This window comes from Cnephaeus nilssonii (genome assembly GCF_951640355.1).
Source record: "Cnephaeus nilssonii genome assembly, chromosome: 19".
In the NCBI taxonomy this organism is placed as follows: domain Eukaryota; kingdom Metazoa; phylum Chordata; class Mammalia; order Chiroptera; family Vespertilionidae; genus Cnephaeus; species Cnephaeus nilssonii.
Window position 1 is genome coordinate 7,380,924 of NC_137090.1, and position 15,131 is coordinate 7,396,054.

The window sequence follows — 15,131 nt, forward strand, 5'->3', positions numbered from 1 at the left end:
AAATTGTAACTTGTTTCTCTAGGTGAGCACCTAAGATAATTGTTTCCTTTACCAAGTTGCCAAGTCATACCTAGGTTCTATGATGATCTTGCATACTTATCTTAACCTCTTTAATATATTATCTGTGTCCATCTAAGATTTTCTTTCTGGTCCTTTTGTTCAAGTGCCTCCAGTGTGAGGGGATGTTATCTGTGATGTCCTTGGTATAACAAATGCCTATAGTAAGCTCAGTAAAGTCCATCCGAAGTAGGCTTTTCATGCATTACTTATTTTGTGTTTTGCAGGTATTGCCACATCTGGAGAAGTACAAGCAGAAGAGGCTGGAGACACAGAAAGACTTGTTGAGATGGAACAAGTTCTCTCTTCACTTAGTGAGATGAAAGAAACAGTAGGTGGCATGGCTCTGTGGGGACAGCAAATCCGTGCAATTGCAAGGGTCCGCTTATTAAAGCTAAAGCATGAAAGAAAATCTCTTTTGTCACTGTGAGTATCAGAGTGCCATAGCTTTTGTGCAGTCGATGCATTAAAAATATTAAGGCCTAAAAACAAGAGAAAGCAAACAAAAAATAAAAATACATGTCTGCATCTGCAAACCTGGATAAAGTATAATCCTCAATCTAGTTCATGGGCCTAGTTTTTATGTACTAGCAGACTACCAAGTGGAATTTATAAGGTCTCAGAGCCAATTTTAGGGGGAAAGTTCAATTAATGTAAGTTTTCCTGTAATATTTGCTCTCCTTTATTTATTTACTAGAAACCCGTTGCACGAAGTTTCGTGCAAAAGACCTTCCTTCACCTGGCTGCTGGCACCAGTTTTCCGCCAGCACCAGTTTTCCTCTGGCCACCCGCTGATCGGAGCGCGCCATTTCCTCTGGCCACCAGCGCGATCGGCCACCCCGAGTTCCTCCAGCGCCGTTTCCTCTGGCCACCCGCCGATCGGAGCGCCTCCAGGATCGGCCACCCTGAGTTCCTCCAGCGCAGCGGTGGAGGAACTCTGGGTGGCTGATCTGGGAGGCGCTCCGATTGGTGGGTGGCCAGAGGAAAACTGGTGCTGGTGGAAAACTGGTGCGGGCAGCCACGCAATCAGCCACCCCAAGTTCCGCCACCAGCGCCTTCTGCTGGCCCCATGGGTCCTTCCGCAGCGCCAGCCTTGGGGCCGGCAGGAGGAACGGGGGGCCGGGACTCGTGAGTCAGCCCAATCGGTTACCCCGAGTCCTGCCCCCAGCCTCCCAACGGCCCAATCGTGGGCGTAGCGGAGTGATGGTAATTTGCATATTACCATTTTATTAGGTATGATTCATTTATTTATTTATTTATTTATTTATTTATTTATGTGTTGTTATTATTAATTATTTTTTTGGTGTGTGTTTTTGTTAATCCTCACCTGAGGATATTTTTCCATTGACTTATAGAGAGTGGAAGGGAGGAAGACATACAGAGAGAGAGAGAAACATCAATGTGAGAGAGACACATCAATTGGTTGCCTCCTGCACTCACCCCAATCAGGGATCAAGCTTGCAACCGAGGTACATGCCCTTGACTGGAATGGAACCTGGGGCACTTCAGTCTGCGGGCTAAACCGGCTAGGGCTATTTGCTCTCCTTTAGATTTTCTATGGCAGGTGACAGAAATATTGGGATGTAGACCTTCTTTCCAGTGTCCATATACCAATGTCTCATTTTAGTTGTTATCTCGTCATGCTACTGACTCAGCCTAGAAGTCCTGACTCTCCCATTATGTCCTACTGGCTCTAACCTAGAGGTCCTAACTTCCCTCCAGCCCTCTTAAGTGATGGTAGCTCACTCTCCATACATACTGTGTGCATAATGGGCACCTCCCTGCTCCTAAGAATCATGTCACCTCTCAGTAGCACCCTGGTGTCCAAGGGATTTTGGCTATCCATCAGTGCCTTGTCTATGAATACGTTGATTAAGCATCAAAGAAATAGGAGGGTTGGCACTTAATAGAATCTCAACAAGTACTTGCTAAATAAATAAGTAATGAGAATTCACTGAAAATATTTGACTAGGAGATGAGCATGATTTAACAAAATCTTTAAGCTTACTCTGGCAACAGCATATAATGGTGTCTCGAGAGATGCCAGTCCTTTAGCAAGAATTGCAACAAGAGGTATCATCAAATTAGAAATTAGGAATGGAGAAATGTTTCAAAATAAGATATCATGAAAATATAATAAAAATTTTCAACTTACTTGAAATGGAGAGCACGGGAAAATAAAGAGTAAAAAATAATTGAAAATTTGAGCCTGGAGATTCAAGAAACCATTCAGTCATCACAGGACTCAGTGAAGAGGATTGGCCATGAAGAAAATTGAATATAAAGTGTTTGTGAATGAACCCCTCACTGGAATTCTAGGAAGAGGCAGAATCTGGACACAGAGTTTAAGGACACATGTCCCATGATAGTTTACAGGGTGGCTCATGGCCAGAGAGGAACAAGAGAAATGAACAAAAGGATAAATCTACAATTTATCATCTCTAACTTAGAGGTAGGAAAAGGACAAGGTACTCAGTACCTGAGTCAGAGGGCTATATGTTTAGTTTTCATAATTTCTTGATCTCATTCGATTAGAATCTGCCTAGACCATCTTAAAAGCTTAGGGCATGACTGTGCATTCACACTGGAAATTTTCTTCTGTGTAGGCTATTGATTCTAGGAATTGGAATTTTTCCTTTTCTGTGGGAGTACATCGCCTTGAAAACATATGGTGGCACTTACACATGGGAAATATCTCCCCATTTATACTTCCTTGCTCCTGGACAACCACCGCATGATCCTCTCACTCAGTTATTAATCATCAATAATACAGGTAATAACGTGGTGAATACTTTGTCTCCAATACATTCACTGTTCAGAGCATTACTTAGACGACATAAATATGAGAGTAAAACTGAGCTTTTTACTTCTTCAGCAGGTGTTCAAAACAATTTATGAGGCTTGGGGATGATGAATATATAAGCCCAAAATAGAGCAGGAATTAAGAAAGCATTTGTCAAGGAAAAATAAATTATCTGATGAGATTTTGCAAAATAAAAAAGTTTATACCCAAAAACACATTTTAGTAGTTGAGATATAATTCAAATGCCATATTTATTCATTTCAAATGTGCAATTTGATGGTTGTTAGTGTATTCACAGAATCGTATAATCTTTAATATAATTCATTTCAGAATATTGTCATCTCAAAAAGAAATCCCATATCATCAGTAATCATTTCCATTCACTTTGCCCCCAGCTCTGATCAATCACAAATTTATTTTCTATTTCTATGAATTTGCTACTCTAGACATTTAATATGAGTAGGTTCATACACTATATATATGATCTTTAGTGACTGACTTTTTTCACTTAGCATGATGTTTTCAAGGTTCATCTATGTTGTAATATGTGTCAATACTTCGTTTTTTAAATTGTTGAATAATGTTCTATTGCATGGATATACCTCATTTTATTATTCATCAGAGGGCTGATATTTTGATTGTTTTTTCAATAATAGGCGATTATGAATAATGCTGCTATAAACATCCATGTTCTAGCTTTTAAGTGAAGGTGGTTTTACTCATTGCTTTGGGATATAAACCTAGGAGTAGAATTGTTGTGTTACATAGTGACTATTGTTAATCTTTTGAGGAACTGTAAAAGTATTTTTTAAAGTGACTCTATCAATTTACATTTGCACTAGCATTTTGTGAGGATTCCAATTTCTACACACACACACAAAAACCAAAATATTAAAAAATAAAGTAAAATGCCTCCCAATTGTAGTGCTGAAGTGCTATCTAATGTTCCTAAGTAAAGAAGGCTGTGATGTACCTTACAAAGAAAATATATGTGTTAGATTAGCTTTTTTCAGGCATGCATTATAGAGCTGTTGGCTGTGAGATCAAGGTTAATGAATTAACAATTAATATACAGAAACATACATAAAATAAAACAATGCACTGATTAGTAAAGACCAGAGGCTTATAGAGACCTAAACCTGTGTTTCCCCTATAAGCGCTGATCCAGTATTCACTAATTCAGTGTTTATGATAACTTTCTAGTGACTTTATAGAAGTAAAGTACATAACTACTGAGAATAATAAGAATCAACTGTAAATGTTTTGCAAATATTTTATTTCATCCTGTAGATTATCTTTTCACTTTGTTATTAGTAACCTTTGAGGTATAATGTTTTAATTTTTATGAAGTCCAACTTATTTTTTCCTTTGCCCATGCTTTTGATGATATATTTAAGAAGGCTTTGCCTAATGCAAGATCACAAAAATTTACTCCTATATTTTCTTCTAAGGCTTTTATACTTTCAGTTCTTACATTTGGGTCTGTGATGCATTTTGAGGTCATTTTTGTGTGTGATGTGAGGAAGGGATGCAACTTCAATAGATATCCAGTTATCTTGCTGGGAGGGACAGGCCACCAAACTTTCCCATTCCCTTCTGCTTCATGTTGCAGAAGCTTGAGACCACCAGAAATGGGGGGCTGGGAGATCTGGAGCTCTCTTCTTACCCATATATTAAAAGCTCTAATTTATGGACAAGTGGTTCACAATCATCCTCATCACAGTTCCTCCCTGGAAGACACTATAGACTGGGCTTGAGGAGGTAGAATCCCTGAATCCTTCTCTAACCCATTCAGAGGGGAGCTTTTGTTATGCTAATCAAGGAAGAGTTGTGAAGGTATAGGTCTTTGTCACAGTTTCTTAGTGCTCTTACACAGATTTAGTACATTTTTCTTAAATTTCTTTTTTTTGTTTTCTGTATGTCTTTAAGATAATAAAATTTCAACTTGGGGTTTTTTAGTAATTTTTACAAATTATGGTTGTTTTTCTGGGGAGAAGGTCCATGGAGCTCTTTATATAGCCATTCAACCATTGTCTTCCTATATCAAGAAACATTTTGAAAATCAATTAATAATCTAGTGGTAGTGAAGTGAGATATCGCCAATTTGGTGATTAATTAGTAGAGATTATCTATGTCATTAAAACCATATTCGTATAGCTACTCATTGAAATCTTCTTGGAAAAAAATCTACTCCATATGCACCATATGTCACTGATCATAAGTTAATAAATATATTATAAAGTAAAATCCATACAAGTGAGTAAAATTTTAAATTCACGGTAGCAGGCATGTTATTATGTGGAAAAATATCCTCACAGTCCATATTACAGTAAATATTACATAAGGCCATGAATTTTCATTTCACTGCACAGGTTGACGTTGATTTTCTTAGTTTTGAGTTTCCTAATACAATAAACTACAATTTAGGGGCAAGCATTGATGACTTTATACATTCCGTGGAGCGTCAGAACATAGCTTTGGCAGTGGATGCATCTGGAAATAGAAGTGGCCTAGATGATCCATCTTATAATGGAGCCATCATAGTGTCTGGTCACAACAAGGTATGCTGGTCTCCATTTAAGAAATTATCCTAAAGGTGTGCAAAGCTAATAAACTATCAATATACTCTGGCCTTCAGTTTAGGAAACAAAATGAAAAACAAATACAGGGGTACTGCTTTCATTACTTAGTTAATTGTAGTTATTAATATGATAAATACTTCATATATCAGTCACTATCTACCAACACAGACTGTGTACATTAGCAAAATAAATACTATACAATAGCTACCATCAAGAACATATTTAAGTCCAAAAAATATGTATTTTCTCTCAAGGATTTTCTAATTCATATATGCTGAAACTTCTGTTTTATTCTTAAGCAATAATAATATTTGATTCTAGCTGTAAGCCAGACACCTGGTGTCCTGAAAGCCAGATACCGCCTATATACATGTTTCGGTTTATTTAACACAATGTTTGTTTTTGTTTAGATTATTTAACACTATTTTTAAAATATGATTTTTAATTAAAATATTGAATGTTTACTTCTTTAAGGAAAAAAATGAAGATCTCTGAGAATTTATAACCTTGCTTTTTCTATTTTAGAATTACAGTTTTTCGGTAGCGTGCAATACCAAGAGACTGAATTGCTTCCCAGTTCTTATAGATATTGTTAGTAATGGGCTACTTAGAATGGCTAAATCATCAGCACGTATCCAAACTGGAAGAAGAACATCTTTCAAGGTAAGTATGTACTCTCTGACTCTCATCCATCAGGTATCTTCTGGGTGGCTGGGATTTTATTCTTATTGAATAAACATCTGCAGGGTAAATTAGCATTTGGATTTATGCAAATTGGGAAATCAATGTAAATTTTTAGAGCTTTGATTTTTTTAATGTAAATAGAACTAAATTATGTTTTCAAAGAGAACGTGAAGAAATAAAAGTGAAATCATGCAGTCCTATGACAAGCACTTTCCTTATCCATACATGTGGGTATCAAGCCAAAATTCAAGCTTCAAGTCTGGATGGATAGTAAAGAGTTTGGTAACAAAAGGGATGTAAGGCAGGGTTATACATAGGCTGTTTAATATTTTTAAAAATGAATTTCAAATTTGTTCATGCAACTCATTATATTCTTTGCCTTTTCAAAAGCAAATGGATCGTCCATTTGTATTCATGATGCCTTCCATGTTCTGGCTGTTTCTGTCATCCAGCTGTGCTCCTTACATTGCCATGAGCAGCATCGATGATTATACGGTAACGATGAGTAACTGAAACTTCCCTTACTTTGTATGATCGTATGTTGAAGATAACATAATTACAGGATTTTTCAAGAGGTGATTTATACACGTTTACTTGAGCGGCCAATTCAGACAAAATTCCTAAGTTGTAAAAATAAAAGGAAGTTTTATAAGTGGAAATATCAATATATAGATAGAGTCTATAGAATGATTCTAAAATTTATATGAGTATGCAAGTAACAGAAAATAAAATAACTTTTATTTTTTATTTTTTTTTAATTTCTTTATTGATTAAGGTGTCACATATTTGTCCTCATCCCCCCATTCCCATCCCACACCCCTCCCCACGGATGCCCCCACCCCCCTGTTGTCCTTAGCCATTGGTTAGGCTCGTATGCATGCACACAAGTCCTTTGGTTGATCTCTCCCCCCTACCCCCACCCTCCCCTACCCTCCCTCTGAGGCCCGACAGTCCGATCGATGCCTCCTTGTTTCTGGGTCTGTTCTTGTTCATCAATCTATGTTGTTCATCATTTCCCCTAGATGAGTGAGATCATGTGTTACTAGAAATATACTTATAAGAACCGAATGTGAGACGAGCAATAATAGTTATGCTGACAGGCAAATGAATCAGTCTGTAGTGAGTTTCTTTCTGGACCAACAGTTCTTTTGAGACCCAATTTCAATGTCCACCAGTTCCTTATGTGTACATGTTGGCACTGACTTTTCAGCTCTGGATGGTGGACAAATGGTGGTAATGCAGGTCCGACTCCCTCTGGTTTGGTCTCGCCCGGACCCAGGGGCACGGCCTCACCCAGACTCAGGGGCGCGCGGCCTCACCCGGACCTGGGACCCAGCATCACCCTGGCCCCGGGGCGCGTGGCCTCACCCAGACCCAGGGGCGCGTGGCCTCACCCGGACCCAGGCTCCAGCCTCACCCTGACCCAGGGGCGTGCGGCCTCACCCGGGCCCGGGACCCAGCCTCATCCGGACCCAGGGGCGCGTGGCCTCTCCTGGACCCAGGGGCGCGGCCTCACCCGGACCCAGGACCCAGCCTCACCCAGATCCAGGGGCTCACGGCCTCACCCGGACCCGGGATCCAGCTTCACCCGGACCCAGGGGCGCATGGCTTCACCTGGACCCAGGGGCGCGTGGCCTCTCCCGGACCCAGGGGCGCTAAAATAAAATAACTTTTAAAAAGAAAAACAAAATTGGAAGATTTATGCTTCTGACTGAAAGGCTTACTACAGTTAGAGTAAATAAGAATGTGTTGTATTAAGTAAGGATAATCATATAAATATATAAAATAAAATAGACATTTCAGATATAAACCCAGACATATACCATCAATTGATTTTCAATAAAACTGCCAGGGAATTCAAATGGGGTAAGGTTACTATGTTCAGAAAATTGTATGGAAAGAACTTGATCCTGTTATGAAAAACATGTTCTTGACACTCAGTTCTCACCATACACGAAATTATTTTGAAATGAATCATAGGTCTTCTGGTAGGCAAATATTTCTTAGTTGGGACAGAGGAAGCATAGACCATACAAAAGGATGATATCTGACCTTCATCAAAGTTCAAACCTTTTGTTCTTTCTAAAACACCAATAAGCAAATAAAAAGCTGTAGGCTGGGAGAGAAATACTTACAATGCACATATATAACAAAAGATTTGTGTCAACAATATAAAGAGTTCTTACACCCCAGTAATTGAAGATAACCTAATTTCAAAGATGGGCAAAATATTAAAACAGAGACCTTACCAAAGAAGAATGTAGATGGAAAATACTTCCATAAAAAGATGGGTAATATCATGTGTAACCCAGAAAATAACCCCAATGAGATTCCTTTACACACCAAATGAAATTAATACATGTTAAAATGACTGACAATACAGAGTTTGTGAGGGTGTGAAGAAACTGGGATTCTCATGCATAATCCACATTTTCTGAAACCTGTAATTGAAATAGCATCTGTATTTTTGCTGTCTCCTGCTCAGAACAAAGTGTGGTCCCAGCTTCGGATTTCTGGCCTTTTCCCTTCTGCTTACTGGTTTGGACAGGCGTTGGTGGACGTCCCACTATACTGGCTGATTTTCCTTCTAATGTATTTGCTGGAGATCATTTTAAACTCCGAAGATTTTATATTTCAACTTTTTACTAAGGATATACATGTAAGTTACAATACTCATCGAACAAATATCATTGTACGACATAGTTAGAAACTTTGAAGATGCAAACCGTTTTCATTGATATTCACATGGTCACAAATTATTAATAACTATAAAACCTGGTGCTCTGCCGATGTTTTGAATCTAAAATGTTTTCCTAGATTGCATTTGTCTTTAACTAAAATGTAACATCCTGTTTATTTCAGATCCCATGTGCTATTGGTTCTGCCATATCCCTTATTTTCTTTACGTATGTAATTTCGTTCATTTTTCGCAAGGGGAGAAAAAATAGTGACATTTGGTCTTTTGCCTTCCTTGTTGTAAGTATGTTTCTTTTGAACATGTATTTTAAACGTGTAATGTATGATTCTGATATAGTACTTTAAATTTTCCCTTGGTAAAATACATTAATACGATAGTCTAACATATTTAAAGTTTCCCTGCCTTAGATATGGATCCTCTTCAAAATCTGCCTCTTTTCCTCTCCCTATTTCTACCCTGTCTTTCTTTAAAAGTGGCCACATTTTTTCTCACCATAAAATATTTAACAGAAGGAAACCTGGAAACCATCTGTATTTTCTTTTTACTGAAAAAGAAATAACCCCAAAGATCTCCATGACACTATGCAAACACTGTAACCAGCTTAGTTAAAAGTAGAAGCAACTTCTCCAACTCTCTACTAAGAATTAATTCTATAAAGCGACACTTAATTTATCTAAATTAGGAGGAAAAATATATGTAATCTATAAGCATCTATTCTAATTTCCTGTAGTCGACAGTTTTAACACTGAAAGAGCGCTCAAAGGGTAAACGGATGAGTAAACAGCCAATTCCTAAAACAGTGATAAGGCAAAAGTTACCGAGATACCATCCATCTTTAAAAGTCTAACACAACCGCCCTATCTGGTTTGGATCAGTGAACAGAGTGTCAGCCTGCAGACTGAAGGGCCCTAGGTTTGATTCTGGGCACATGCCCAGATTGCAGGCTTGATCCTCAGTAGGGGGTATGCAGGAGGCAGCCAATCAATGATTCTCTCTCATCGTTGATGTTTCTCTCTCCCTGTTCCTTTCTCTCTGAAATCAATAAATATATATTTAAAAAGTAAATAATTAAATAAAATCTAACACAACTGAGTAATAAAGAGGTCTATGAAAACCAGAAAAGGGAGACAGTCATTCATAAAAATGAGAACAGAGATTTCCTTCAGGAAGTGAAACCTGAGGAAGAGTATGATTTCAACATTTGGAGAAGAATGATGATGCAAATTGAAAAGAGTGGAGGAACAGAAACCCAAAGGGGAGAATGTCCAGACTAGGAAAAAGTCCTAACTACTGGTAATAATCTGACATGAATATGGGTAGAAAACAGGCTGCAGCCTGAGCCTGGTCCTAGTTGTGGTGAACATAATGGTTGGAACCATGACTGTCCTTAAATGATGAGCTCAAGAATTTATTCTACAGCCCTCGCCAGGTAGCTCTGTTGGTTAGAGCATCATCCAATATGCCCAGGTTGTGGGTTTGACACCCAGTCAGGGCACATACAAGAATCAACCAATGAATGGGGGGAACAACAAATTGATGTTTCTCTCTCTTGCTCATTCTCATGAGACACCATGGAAACTAATAATTCAGAAAAGAAATATGATCACAGACACACTTTTAGGAAGAATATTCTGGAAGCCATAAAAGTGTTGGTTTGTAACAGAGAGAAATTAGAAGTACAGAAACTTTTAGGAAGGTGTTACAGTAGTTGAGAAGAAAAAGTCTGAGAGGGTCAGACATACTTATAACTTTCCCTTCTCCCTGAATGTTGTATTTTAGTACTTCTATTAAGACACTCCAGGTTTTTAAATGCTTATATTTCTCCATTGGCATAGTTAACAGGTATCCTTTTATTGTTGCTTTATTCCTATTAGATATCTTTTTAAAATATATATTTTTATTGATTTCAGAGAGGAAGGGAGAGGATAAAGAGATATAGAAACATCAATGATGAGAGAGAACCATTGATTGACTGCCTCCTGCACATCCCATACTGGGGATCAAGCCAGCAACCTGGGCACGTGCCCAGACTAGAAACTGAACTGTGACCTCCTGGTTCATAGGTCAGATGCTCAACCACTGAGTCACAGTGCTGGGCAATCCTATTAGAATTCAATTTCAATTTTTACCTATGATTATTGCTTATATACCATTCTGAATTTTACCTCCCAAAATACAGTAATATACACTACCATTTTTCCTTTTCTATATTTAAAATGCTCTCCATATTAGATCCTAGATTTACCCAGTGAGGTCTCATTCATGATCCTTTGGGCTGAAGGAATGTGGTTAAGTCACCAAGAGAAAATGTCAATGGAGATCCGCTGATTTCAGCTTGGTTTTCAGGGTTGGAATGGAAGTTAGGACTATCTCCATGATGAGCTATCTTAATTTGGAGCATCTATTGATGTTCAGAGTGGTTAAAATGCTTTTTTTTTTTTTTTCCTTTTTAGATCACCCTTCTCTCTGTGGCCATATCTGTGGTGGAATTGCCTGAATATCACTTACTGTTTCTCATAAATTTTTTCATACCACAAACCACAGTAGTTGGCTGTACAGTCTTATCTTTTTATGTAAGTAATGCTACCATCTGCTCCAGTGTCCTGGAACTCACAACCAATGGTGAAAGCTTTGCTTAGGGCTGGGACTCTGCAACATGTTCAGTATGTGTGACATTTGAAGATTTCTACTTCATGCTTCCAACTGAATCTCTCTCCAGATAGGACAATGTGCTCCAGCTGAACTGTGATAGAATAGTTGACCCTCGTTGATGGGTGGGGAGGAAGAATAATGGGTGGGGAGGAATAAAGCAGCCTTTATACTCAATCTGGGCTCTGTACTCTCTGGGGCATGCTCAGCTCTAGAAGGAGGCAAATGAAAGGTCCCTAATATTAGGGATTTCAGGATTCTAGAGAAACTCTCAATACCTTTTTTCTAGCTGACTGATACCTATACTTCTTTCTACCTATGGAAGGAAGGTACAGTATGTGAACTAAGGGATATCCATGGGGAAGAGAAAGGAAAGAAAGGAGATTTATGAAAGGGGCAGTGAGCACTAGAAGGTGTATGGAGGACTGTGTGATAAAGGTTAAATCTTGTCCCTCTGTCAATGTGTGGGGAGGCTAGCACAGCAGACCCCAAGATTCTCTCACCAGGTGATGAATAACTGCTAAATCCTATTGCTTCAAATAAAAGCACAATGGCTCATAAACCTTGGGAGGAAGGAAGACAGCTCCTCGCTACACATTGTGGAATGGACACTAGCCAATACTCTTCAGGAGGCATGCCAGTAGGGCTGTTCAATGGGCCAATTCACTTTTTATGGCAAAAACTCACAAAACGAAAGTTTTCGTGTTTAACCATTGTCTTTCTTTTTGCAGCTTGCCTTGTTTACTTCATTTGATGGAGAGCCCTTTTTGATATTCCTAATTGTAAGAACACATTCTTCTTTAAAATTTATCATGTATTTTACTAACTAAACTACTTTAATTCCTGTAAACATGGTGGAACTTTTTATTAATGTGGATATATAGGTATTTGTAGCCATAGTTGATCGGTGGGGAGGAAGAATTGTAGCCCATAGAGATAACATATTTGTAAAAATAAAATTTTTTTAATAAAAATCAACTAACCAGATAATATGCTTCCCAATTTTTAAGGACACTGTATAACTATTAGAGGAAATTATTTAAAGTAATGGTATCACACAATTTTTACACTTGTTTCCTTTGTTTCTGAAAACAAGATTGAGAGTGAATTTACTAGTTTAACAGTTTGATGAATAGATTATTGGAAATTGGTAATGATTTTGCCAAATGCATCTTTTTAGAAGTCCAATTATTCCTAACTCACTTTTAATCTGAAATGATTTTTTTTTAGTGTTTCTAGTTATGCATCTCTTTATTCCTAGCCTCCCCTTCAACTTATCGTCTTGATTTTCATTCTTCGATGTCTGGAATGGAAGTTTGGAAAGATATCAATGAGAAAGGATCCCTTCTTTCGGTCTGGAGAAATGGAATTTGATTCTTTCATTTCAGTGATCACTGTTTTAAAATATTTTATGCATAAATTAATCCATTAACAAAAAAGTGCTAAGAACTAGAAGGGGCTGGGGTAGGAACCATGTGTCAATACAAATAATAGAGATATAGGTACCTAAATCAAAGATCATAAATAGTGGATCAAAAAGATCTAAAACATTGAATATTAAAGGACTATGTCTAACACTGTGCAGTAGAATACTAGGGGAAGTTACATTCAGCTCATTCAGTTTAAATAGCACTTAATTTGAATAGATTGACAGTGACTATGGAATGCTTTCTGTCCAGAATGGAAGAATAGAATGATCAATAGGTCAAAGACAGCAATAACTGTGCTCTTTTCCTGTGGTAGTAAGAAGTCCAACTGGTGGACCATAGACTATTCATGGCACTTAAAAGCTGAGACTGTTCCCATCATTCAATGATGCAACCATAAGCATCTTACTCCCCATCAGTTTCATTGATAACTCTTACAGATAGTTGCATGGGAGACTTCCAAGATACAAGAAGACTTTTAAAAAGTCTTCTAAGATCAGTATGAGAGATTTAGGTTGAAGGAAGAGAGAATAGAAGGAAGAGAGTATGAGGGACAGAGTTAGAATGGAGGAAAATTAGTGAATCTCACACATATTCCAAAGAAATGGCTAACCTTAATAGGAGATCAAGCATCCTATTTGCATTTAGAGGGGGGGTGGAGATTTCACTGTATTGAAGAGAGATTATGATGGGTTATTAATCACCCAGTCTACTCAAGTATAAGATTTAAAGAATGCAATGTTTTTGATACAAGGATAAAAACCCAAAATCAATTATTAATGGATGCTTTTGATTCCAGAATTTCTCCAAGAAGCAGTGATGTATACCAAAATCCAGAGGAGCCCGAGGGGGAGGATGAAGATGTCCAGATGGAAAGAGTGAGAACAGCTACTGCCTTGAATTCCACAAACTTTGATGAGGTAAAAACATACAAAGTAGTTATTTCATCAAATAACACAAATGAATACAATCAGAAAGCATCTAATTCTCAAATGATTTTGCATTTCTCTAATTCATACAAATGAGAATCATAACTTTATTTTAGCAGGTATTTATCATTTTTACATCTAAATAATCAGATTAAAAAGTCATTTTAACTCACTTTGTCTTTTGTAGAAAATAAATTTTTTAAATGGAGTGAAAATGAAATTTCTGAAGCCAAGAAAGAATTTGTGAATTTTAGAAACTGAGCAAAGTGACCCCAATCACTGTGTGTTGTTTGTCCTTTGAGGGTGATTTGGTGATTGCTTCTCCAAGTCTCTGCTTCTGTTCTGAGAGATGGGCTGGATGCATTAAATAATGTGTTCCTGCGTGAGTGCCCTAATAGGAGAGGGAAACATAAGTGCTAAGAGAGGAGAATGGCCCATAAACGTGTCATCTAGAAGAAAGTCTTCTTGGAGGCACGACTTGTGCAGTCAGGGGCCAGCCCAGTGGGAGGATACAGCTTGTTCAAGGTCAATGGAGAGTCTGAAGGTCTGACATGATATACCTGTCATTTACAGAAACCAGCCATCATTGCCAGCTGTCTACGCAAGGAGTACACAGTGAAGAGAAAACACTGCTTTTCTAAGAAGAAGAAGAAAATCGCCACAAGAAATGTCTCTTTCTGTGTCAGAAAAGGTTGGGCACGGAGGCTCTCCCACTGCTGGCTCGGAGCCCTCCTTCGAGCTCTGTGGTTCTTGATGAGAATCATTCTGTGACCACCTCTTGGTTCCCACACAGACCCATCAGCGGGGTGACCTTGACAGTTCCTTTTACATGGCTCATTCCTAGAGAAATTAACTAAGTCATGCCCATGGATAGGGGCTTACTCACATAGACATGGAAACCATAAGCACCCTGTTGAAATAAAACCATTGAAACCCCAAAAATGTGCATTTCTCTGTAATGAACATGATTAATTTCCTAACTTTCATTATTTTTCACAAGAACATGAAAAGGATATACCAGCATGTTCTGAAGCCTTGACCGGCAGATGGTACATGACTTCATTTTGTGACATTATTGCACAGTTTTTAGGATCACAGGAGATGTGTGGTCTGATACACCTAGCTTCCAAGAGTGACTTTGTCACTTCCCATCAGTGTGACTTTGGGCAGCTAACCTCATCCCTAAGAGCTTTTGTTCCCAAATATGTAAGAAAGGCTTATGAGAACCTCTGGGAGGGAGGATATGACAATTAAATGAGACACTACCTACAAATCACATAGAACACTTGTCACACAGTGAGA

General features: G+C 38.2%; 1 protein-coding gene across 3 annotated transcripts in view; it reads left to right on the plus strand.

The window, feature by feature from the left end:
- ABCA9 (ATP binding cassette subfamily A member 9) overlaps positions 1-15,131 on the plus strand; it is a 111,383-nt gene that overhangs the window by 85,757 nt on the left and 10,495 nt on the right. For all 3 annotated transcript variants that reach the window (XM_079798043.1, XM_079798044.1, XM_079798045.1), the window contains 12 exons: positions 285-483; positions 2,664-2,830; positions 5,288-5,421; positions 5,968-6,105; positions 6,517-6,621; positions 8,612-8,785; positions 8,989-9,102; positions 11,278-11,397; positions 12,205-12,255; positions 12,735-12,826; positions 13,700-13,820; positions 14,403-14,520. In XM_079798043.1, coding sequence (XP_079654169.1) covers positions 285-483; positions 2,664-2,830; positions 5,288-5,421; positions 5,968-6,105; positions 6,517-6,621; positions 8,612-8,785; positions 8,989-9,102; positions 11,278-11,397; positions 12,205-12,255; positions 12,735-12,826; positions 13,700-13,820; positions 14,403-14,520 — 1,533 coding nt within the window. The remainder of the gene's footprint in view (positions 1-284; positions 484-2,663; positions 2,831-5,287; positions 5,422-5,967; positions 6,106-6,516; positions 6,622-8,611; positions 8,786-8,988; positions 9,103-11,277; positions 11,398-12,204; positions 12,256-12,734; positions 12,827-13,699; positions 13,821-14,402; positions 14,521-15,131) is intronic.